The sequence below is a fragment of the Penaeus chinensis genome, chromosome 16, assembly GCF_019202785.1.
Source record: "Penaeus chinensis breed Huanghai No. 1 chromosome 16, ASM1920278v2, whole genome shotgun sequence".
NCBI lineage: Eukaryota > Metazoa > Arthropoda > Malacostraca > Decapoda > Penaeidae > Penaeus > Penaeus chinensis.
Window position 1 is genome coordinate 37,387,009 of NC_061834.1, and position 10,000 is coordinate 37,397,008.

The window sequence follows — 10,000 nt, forward strand, 5'->3', positions numbered from 1 at the left end:
CTAGCAGTAAGTTACTTTTTTTCTAGCTCTCTCTTTCTTCCTTATTTAGTTTGTTTTTCTTTATTTTCATTCTTGAGGTTTGTAATGAAAGAAAATAGATAATATTAATATTAATATTTTCCTGGCTTATGAAACAAAATGTGAAGAAATTTAGCAAGGATTAGTCAAAATAGATGATGATTGTAACACCTACTCTGATGGTTTTGATTTGATTATGTAGCTTATAACATTTGTTAATGCTCTAATGTTTTTAAGCCTGTGTTGCTTGGATGTTTTTTTGTTGTTGCTTATTAATAGTTTTTAAACATAGATAGCTCCATAAGTGCTTAATCACCAAGTATTCATTTAATAATCCTACCTACCTTTTTCCTTTATTTTTAGGAAAGATTCCTTTTGATTTTATATTACTGTTTTTATTATTAACCCACTGCCACTGGGTATGACATGTATGTATTTGCCATGCCCACTATGAATTAGATTCTTAATTGTTTACACATAGATGGACCCACAAGTGCTTTGTATCCAATGTATTTCTTATTTTTCAGTTATTTTTACACATAGTCCTGCCTATCTCCCCTATTTACCCTGTTCCTTGATATTGTTTTTATTTGGGGGGGAGAGAAAAAAAAAGGAAAAGAAAAGAAAAAGTAAAAATTGGTATTAGTATTGTTAACCCATTTGCCCCGGATTTATGTTCTGTCCCCTGTAGTTTTTGGTGAATTTTGTTACATGACTCCACATGTGCTCAGCCGACAAGGAGTCTATCAGTAGGCCCTAGTTTCCGATCCTGATTTCCACATTCCTTGAATTGGCGGGAAAATGAATACCATTGCTCTCGATACTGTTATTATTGTTATTGATGTTATGATTATTAATTTGTCATTAAAATATTTTAGACAATGAAATGATAAAAAAAAGAACCTTTCTTAAAGTGAAAGAAAAGGTTAAACAGGTGAGATAGGTAGTTTCTAATAACTGGCTATTTGGTGATTAAGAACTTGTAGAGCCATCTATGTGTAAATACAATAAATAAACGTGTATTACAGTGGGCATAGCATGTATTCTTGCCACAAGTGGCGAATGGGTTAATAACATAAAAATAATCACAGTGTTAGTAATAGATATTGACTTCTGGATCTAATTGTCTTATGGCATGTGTATGGACTAAAGTCCAAGCATGAGACTTCCATTAGTAATATAATATTACTGAATGTGTGGCTTGTAGGGCCAGACCAACTCGCACTCACACCCATTATCAAGAACCTGCTTCCCCTTTGTAATGTTTTTAGCCAGTTTTCTGCAGATGTATTTACTATTTTCAAAGGTCTGTATTTGTTTTGGTGGAAAGAGAAGAAGACACAAATAACACAATGTCACTTGTTATTATTGCACTGAGTTATAAATACCTACCTTGAGAGATGATATGGAGTATATTACCATCTGGATAAAACAAATCAAATGATAAATTTAGACATTGGAAAATGGCAAAAAAGACAAAATAACATTGCAATGGGGAGATATGGAGTTACCGCACGAGTGTTCTTTGCACTGGCCTACAAGCTGCACATCTGGCAGTGTCTGCCCACACATAAGCCTAATGCCCATATTTTAGGCCATGTGATGGCAGTAAAGCATCCAGGTCCAATGGGCTAAGATGATTATGGACTTTTCATCGAGCAAACCCCACATGATCTCTCCAGGGAGTTTACACTATGGAATAATAGCAACTATAAGATAAATTGTGTTATATTTTGTTTTCCTGTTATTCTTCTATGCTTCTAGTAATGCTGGCAAAAGAAAGTAGCCTCCCTAGAGAAGGCCCTTTCACAGGCATGGTTGATGGCTGGTAAACTTCACTCAAGAACCAGTGGAAATCCTGCAGGAGCTTGCAGAGGTCCACTTACTCAATCTCACTCAAGTACTTTGCAGTCATGACAAGACCCCATCACACAACACTCGATAAAAATTTCCTATGACAAGGTGTTCGCAACACCTGCCCCTCAAACCAATTTTATTTTTTGACAACATATCTGTCACCTGGTTTCAATGAGTTAAGTGTTTGGAAAAAAAAGTGTTCTGCAAATTCAAGAAAAGTGGACATTTGGTGTTGTCATGCATGATTATTAATAAGACTCCTTGGTGGCTGAGCATTTGTGGAGCTACAGTGGATATTACATGTTCCCAGTAGCAATAGGTTAATGTTATGATAATCATATTGTCAGTATTATTTAAAACATAAAAAGAAAGAGGGGAAATCAGGTGAGATGAGTTAGGCAAAGAATTGACTCCTTGTTGGCTAAGGACTTGGAAATCCTATGTGCAAACAAAATTCACAAAAGAACATTACAGTTGACATTACATGTACCCAGCATATTTGAGGAACTTATTTTATAGATTGTTGATAAATTACAGCTCTTTGTACCTTTCATGGCAATTACATAATTTTTATTTACCCTTTCAGCTGTACAGACTGTTAACCTTAGTCCAGAGGTGCAAGAAATGTGCTCACAGATTGGAAATGTCCTGTCAAAATACAGAAGTGGACCCTTGCCAAAGATGTTCAAGGTGATTCCAAAGATGCGCAATTGGGAAGAACTTGTATACCTGACAGGTAAATACAGTGGATATCTTATTTTATTGTTTGTATTTATTATTATGGTGTGTACTATTTATCCTAATCTTGTTTTTCACATTACACATATATAGACTTGGCTTTTAAACATATATAATTACTTTGAGTGATAGATGGTAGCACTGTATGGTTTGTGCTCACCAGAGAATGTCTTTATCTGTATCACTTGTAGACCCTGACAAGTGGTCTGCTGCTGCTGTGTATCAGGGTGTTAGAATTTTTGTGAGTAACCTCAAGGAGCCTATGGCACAGCGCTTCTTCAACTTGGTCCTCCTTCCTCGCATACGGGATGACATCTCATACTACAAGCGCCTCAACTTCCATTTATATCAGGCTATGTGCAAGGCCCTTTTCAAGCCAGGTGCCTTCTTCAAAGGTGTTTTACTTCCTCTGTGCATGGTAGGTGGCCTTTGTGATTTTTAAAAAATGAGTGGTGTGCCTTCTTGTTCCTGTATGAATGATTTACTTTTTTGTGGCGTTTTGAATTTTGAATATTGAATATTGACAATTTATATTTTAAAGCTGTTTTATATACAACCTTTTGTTCTTTTTTACAGTCCGGTACTTGTACTCTTCGAGAAGCTATTATTGTTGGTTCAGTACTTGCAAAGAACCACATACCAATTCTGCACTCGGCTGCAACAATACTGAAGATTGCTGAAATGGACTATTCTGGAGCAAATTCAATATTTTTGAGAATATTTTTTGATAAGAAATATGCCCTCCCATACAGAGTTGTTGATGCTTGTGTTTACCATTTTATGAGGTAAGTTACTATTGATATATAAAATCTTCTACAGTGCAAGAGTATCATTTGCAGAGACTAGAGAAATAAAATAAATTCTTAATTATTGCTTTGCACTGTATTTAGAATGAAGATTAGAATTTAAATTTAGAATCCTTCATCTGGATGACTTAAGGTGGCTGCTAGAATTGGGAACATAAAATGGACAAAAACATTTTAAACATATTGTAAACATTTTTGAAAGATGATCAACTGATTGTGCTATGCATGACAATAAAAATGTGATTTCGTTAGGTTCCAGCATGACCGCCGTGAACTGCCAGTTTTGTGGCACCAAGCCTTGCTTGTGTTTGTCCAAAGATACAAGGAAGATATGAGTCCCGACCAGAAGCAAGCCATCATGGATGTCATTAAATTCCACACTCATTTCACCATCACTGCTGAGGTTAGTTGCCAGTGGTCATTATTGCCAGTTATAGTAGAAAAGAAAGAAGAAAAAATCTAAGATGTCTATATTTCACTGAATTGTGTGTGATTAGTGTTTTTGTATATTAGGGGAATACAGTATTTGAGTATTCAGCACAGAGGCATCAATACACACACTATTGATATACATTCTATTCATTTGATATATTCATAGATATTTTGCTGTTTTCTATGATGTATAATATAGTGAGATCCTACTGATTCAGAGGGGATAAGGGAACTGAAAGATTCCTTTAAAGTTGAAAATATCTTGTTTCTATAGTCTTTTGCAACTCAAAGTTTACACTTCCTGAGATTATGTTGATCACTCTGTAGTGAAACATCATTACGCTTTATCTTTTAAATGATTCCTTGATTTCTTACCTTCTAGGTGAGGAGAGAACTTCTGAATTCCAAGTGCAGAGGTCAAGATGATGATATGCAAATGATGGTTGATGAGTAGTGTATGTGAATGGGCAAAAAATGAAATAAATATTTAAAACTAAGAAGAGGTTTCTACATTTTCTGTCTCTTACCCAACTTGCAATTCTTTGTACTTTGTATTCTATGTCAATTTTTCTCATATTTCAGACTATAACAGTTTACATACATATATGTGAACTATATTCATGTTGAAAAATATAGAAAATTTATGAATGAGAATGAATATCTAAGAGGGTGCAGGGTCTCATCTTGTGAGTATGTTCTCTGCCTTCTTTCTGAAGTTTAGCAGGAAGGCTCTGGGATATTTATGTTTCATGAAAGAATTAATTATATAGATCTCACCCTCAAGAAATTCAGGGCTGCAGATCCTCAGTGCTCTGAGGAAAAAGCCAATTATAACCCCAGCTTTTGTTTTATTACTGTGGGGCAGAGTACTAGTGGATATAATCATCTTTATTAGTAGGGTTTCTGTATACTATGAAAAATAATCCTGATGGATCAGAGTGTTTAAGAAAGGTAATTTCTGATCCTCTTCTTCCTCTACGGTGAACTAAATTTTCTTGTGGACGGAATTAAGCTGCATCAGTACATGGTGTAAGCATGACCACCTGGGGACAATGATAAGGACATCTATGTAACGAAGTCAAGTAGAACGTCTGCTGATTGTACCCCTGTCCAGTGTCCCCATGATGAGGCAGGCCATGACTGCACTTAGGGAGGAGACCATGGCAAAACCACTAATCGGCTGATATTCTTCCTATGCAAATCAAAGTAGCCAAAGACCACACAAACTCACTAGGCTCATGAAGTGGCATTTTGGCAGCAGAAGTTCATCATCTACCATGGAGCTGGTGATCCTCTTGACTGCTCAAATTGCTTGCCTGCCTGCGGGCCAGTGGTTAGCTCACTACACTTTTATGTTAAGTAAAGAACTTGTGACTTCTAAAGTCCACTACCATTTTTGATGTGGCATCCAGTTGGATGTTTCATTCTCAACTCTTTGATCCTTTGAACATACAAAATTCAATGACATGCAAAACTACTTGTACACATTGACAGCTTCATAAGCACTAAGGCATCAGAGTCAATTACCTGGCCTATCTGAACTACTATTTTATCACTAAACTATGTTTATCCCATCCCTTGAATCTTCAGAATTTATTTTCATTTCCATAATTATTATAATTTATTTCAGCTATTACTATTATTATATCAACATTAATGACAATAGAACATTACATAAAAATGCTTTCCAAAAATTCAAGGAATTGAGCAGATAGGAGTGGTCAGGTAGTCCTAGTAATTACCTCCTTGGTGAGAGCTTATGGTGCAATTTGTGTAAACATGTGTTTTCTCCCTTCATCAATTATGGTCACTATTAAAGTACTGTTAATAACATGTCAAATGTTAGCTGTACCTGGAACCTGATAAATGGCAAGTTGAAGAGACCAATACAAATGTTGGCCAAAAAGCTAAATATTTTCTATGGCAGCTGTAAATAACCATTTCTTTCATTGTTCTTGAGCTGGCCAGTATGCTGAATACTTTCTTTGTTGATTTTTGAGCTGAATACCTAGATTTTTCGTCTATTGTTGCTTAGTAACTGTATATGTTATATGCCTTTGAGGTTTGCCCTCCCTTGTACAGGATGTAAGCACCTGCATCACTTATTTAGGATTTCGTGGAAATCCATGTATGCTGTAGCACCACACTAAACACCTTTGTAAAATTAAAGTTTTAGGCTAAACCACATTATATTTTAACTACTGCATCCTTCAGGTTATTGAAGTTACCAATTAGCAGTTTCTCTCATGGTGCTCCCAACTGCCATTTTTCACTTGGGAGTTGGGCTAGTAAAAATTCAAATGATTTGAGGAATATTACTCCCCCAGTCCCTTGCTGCTTCTTGTTATGGGGGTGCTTATGAGATGAGGACTGAGGCCCAATGTAGGGGATCATCCCTACCTTGGTCCTCAGCCCTCGCCTCAACTAATTTTGCATGGTCTTTTCTTCATCCTCTTGTTCTGTCCACTTATCCTGATTTTGTTAAACTAATTTATGATGTTCTTGCCATACTTTATCATAATGCTCCCTACCCTCTTAACTCCTTCCCTGTCTAAAAACCTTTACCTGATACAATACCTTGTGATTCTTTATTTATTGAAAATTTTCTGCTGCATCAACATCTGTCATTAGCATCATGTTCAAAATATACTGATAGTGTGAGGCTTGGGGGCTTTACTCCCAGGTAAGGAAGTACTATATGATGACATCAAAGGTCATATGGTGCTATAGTAGAGTAGAGTAATGAAAAGGGTTAGGAATGAGTTAATCAGGGTAAAATTATAGGTTAAACAGTACAAGAGGGTAGTATAGCAGTGGAAAGGGTAGCTGATGGAATACAGTATAATGTATTGTGATAAAGTAATGTGGAAAAATTGGCAAAAATGAGTTTAATGATAGGATAAGTGGACAGAACAAGGGGAATGAAGAAAAGAAAAAGGAAAGGAGGAGAAGAAAGACCATACAAAATTAGTTGAGGTGAGGGCTGAGGCCCAAAGCAGCGGTGATCCCCCAACATTGGGCCTCAGTCCCTGTCTCCTAAGCCCCTCACGACAACGAGGAGCAAGAGATTGGGGGGTATACCCTCTACCCTTTTCACTACCATACTACCCTCTAGTACTGTTCAACCTGTAACTTTACCCTAATCAGCTCATTCCTAATGCTTTTTGCTACTCTACTCTACCATAGCGCTATATGACCTTTGATGTCATATACCATTTCCTTACCTGGGGCAAAGCCCCCAAGCTTCACACTATCACTATTTTGAATACACTGCTAATGACCTTAGGTACTGATGTGGCAGAAAAATTTCAAAAAAAAAAAAAAAAAAAAAAAAAAAAAAAAAAGGAATATCAAGCAATATGCAGTAATGAATGATGCAGAAATGTATATATAGAATGGTTAATGCTAGACATCAAGATATATACAGAATAACACTCCACTGATATCTGGGATGGCATGTACGTATATGCCACTTTCACTGTGATTTATGTTTATTTACTGAGTATACAAATAGATGGCTGCACAAGTGCTTAGTTGCCATTAGGTCAATTACTAGTCCAACTGAGTCCTCTGTTAAATTTTTTCCTTGATTTTGGAAATGTTTTACTTTTTTATTGCTAAAAAACGTATTGACTCCTTGGTGGCTGGGCACTTGTGGAGCACTCTCTATGTAGACACAGTTCACACAACAAAACTACAATGGGTAATACATGTTCCTTGTGGCATTATGTTAAGATATGCTAAAAGTCAAATTACTAACCCCTTGCCGCCAGGTCATGCGCTGAGGCGCCATAACAAACTGCCCAATCTGTGGAGTGTGGCTATACGCTGCGGCGACGTGCCAAAGTGCTACAAGCCAGGGGTTCAGCTTGATGTACCAAACTCCTGTGCTCAAAGTTGGCTCTTTGCCATTAATCTCCAGAGCGTAGAGTTTTTAAAAAATTTTCTTCACTCGTCATTAACCCCTTGTCGATGGGTATGTGGTGTAGGTACGTGCTATGCCCACTGTGAGTACTTGTTTGATTGTTTTTACACATAGATGGCTACACTTGTACTAAGTCACCTATGAGCCAGTTACGAGTACTGCCTGTCTCGCCCGTTCACCCTTTTCTTTGATTTAAGAAATATTTTACGTTATCTTATTTTGCTGTTACTAATGTTAAAAAACATTATAATAATTATAATGTTTATAATAAAAATAACACCATCGATATTCATCGCACTAGTAGAACATACGTTTTTCCTGCCAATTCAAATCAGGTAAGGTCACAAGGTCTACTAATTGACTCCTTTATGGCTAAGCACTAGCAGAGCCTTCTATGGGCAGACATTTCACAAAAAAATATAGAAAATAGGCACAGTATTTTCCCCATTTTTTGTTCAATTTTCATTGGGTTAAGGGGTTAATGATAAAAATAATATGTAAGAGATTGCAAGTATAAATTTCTTCCCTGGTGAATGTACTGTTAATAGAGTGTAAAAATGTAGTTTATTTTATATATTCCAGAGAGCAAAAAAAAAAAAAGAGAGAAATAGATTCAATTTCATATTTTTCCAGAGAAAGAGAAAAAAAAAGAAAAAAAGAAAGAGAAATAGATTCAATTTCATATTTCCTGTAATACAAGATGTTTACATCCATGTCCATTTGTATACACAATATAAATCCATCTTTGTAATATATATCCATCTTTGTAAAGTGAATGTGTAATAAAGGAACTGCAAAGTCCCACAGTAAGAAAAAATGACAAGTCCTACCTTGGTATTACAATTCCTCAAAACAATACAATATATAAGCCCTTATTATCAATGATTGTGAAAGTGTACACCACTAGTAATGTAAAGAGTTTTAATGCCCAGTGAGGGGTATTATTTTTCTTTATGTTAAGCCTTTATATAAAGATTTCCACTAGATTTGTTAGACAGGTGCTGAAAATACTTGAGATTTTTCATGATAAATAATCAATAACTCTTTCAATTTAGCCTTTAATCATTACAAGTCCTAATGGGAGAGTGCTGGTGCCAAATACCTCTCCTCACTACATAACTGATGTACACAACTGAAATATCCCCTTAAAAATTTGATTCGACCATATTTTTTCACCAGACTTCAAAACATCCAGAAATGGTATGAAATTAATCTTAGTGGTTTGGAATTTGGGGTAGCATCAAAGACATTTGTGGTTTAAACATGTAAATGTAAAAAGTATTTTTTTTACATTCGTCTGAGCATCTTCACATACGACTTTGAAACACAAATCAATAATAATGGTAATAATTTCCATAGTAATACACCTCTTGACAATAATCACATTTCAAATAAACTGAAATGTCCTTAAATATTTTCTTTTATTAAGTTCCTATTATGTAGCATCAAACCATATAAAATATATAGTAGGGCCCTTCCGTAATTATTTAATATCTGAATTTACATCAACACATTCAATAACTTACCTGAAAGAAGTACATGGAAGATAACTTATATTAAGAAATTAAAAACTTGAATGTAAATATGAAAAATAAATTATCACAAAAAACAAGACAACCAATATCCTATGCTCACAATGCATGTCATACCTATTGTCTCCTTTCAAAACACCATTGCCATTAAAAGTGATAACAAACATTGTGCATATGAGTTTCACTTATATTTATAAAAGGAATATCAAATTACTATTATGCTACAATTAGAAAAAATAGACCCACTGTATTCTCTTACAAGAGAGAGAAAGAAAGAAAGAAAGAAAGAAAGAAAGAAAGAAAGAAAAAAAACTACATTCATCAAAATTAAAATACAACCTATGCAAAAGAAAGCTTAGTCTTTCTTCTTTTCCTCCAATGCCCGAATCCTCTCAAGAATTGGAGGGTGAGAGAGGTGCCAGGCTGAGTACAGGGGGTCATACACTGGGAAGCCAAGGTTGTCTTCGTTCAGCTTGATGAGTGCTGATATCAGGTTGGTGGCATGGTTCAGCTCCTTGGCAAAGGCATCAGCCTGGAACTCGTTGTGTCTGCTAAACATGGTCAGCAGGAACTGTAAAATCTGAAAACACAAGTGGACTATGTAGTGAATTTCATCAATTAAAAATCTCAGACCAAAAAGAAACTGTTTAAATATTTCTTATTTCTAGGGAACAACTGCCAATCACAAAATA

At 35.5% G+C, this 10,000-nt stretch overlaps 2 protein-coding genes across 2 annotated transcripts in view; one reads left to right on the top strand and one right to left on the bottom strand.

The window, feature by feature from the left end:
* Positions 1 to 4,348, top strand: part of LOC125033410 (bystin-like) — a 15,701-nt gene extending 11,353 nt beyond the window's left edge. Inside the window, exons 5-10 of the mRNA XM_047624889.1 lie at positions 1 to 6; positions 2,462 to 2,611; positions 2,805 to 3,031; positions 3,190 to 3,398; positions 3,672 to 3,822; positions 4,234 to 4,348. The exon at positions 1 to 6 is cut by the window's left edge and continues 133 nt beyond it. Of these exons, the coding sequence (XP_047480845.1) occupies positions 1 to 6; positions 2,462 to 2,611; positions 2,805 to 3,031; positions 3,190 to 3,398; positions 3,672 to 3,822; positions 4,234 to 4,305 (815 nt within the window). The 3' untranslated portion in view covers positions 4,306 to 4,348. The remainder of the gene's footprint in view (positions 7 to 2,461; positions 2,612 to 2,804; positions 3,032 to 3,189; positions 3,399 to 3,671; positions 3,823 to 4,233) is intronic.
* Positions 4,349 to 8,435: 4,087 nt separating this feature from the next.
* LOC125033459 (CAAX prenyl protease 1 homolog) overlaps positions 8,436 to 10,000 on the bottom strand; it is a 14,764-nt gene continuing 13,199 nt past the window's right edge. Inside the window, exon 7 of the mRNA XM_047624982.1 lies at positions 8,436 to 9,888. Within this exon, the coding sequence (XP_047480938.1) occupies positions 9,664 to 9,888 (225 nt within the window). The 3' untranslated portion in view covers positions 8,436 to 9,663. The remainder of the gene's footprint in view (positions 9,889 to 10,000) is intronic.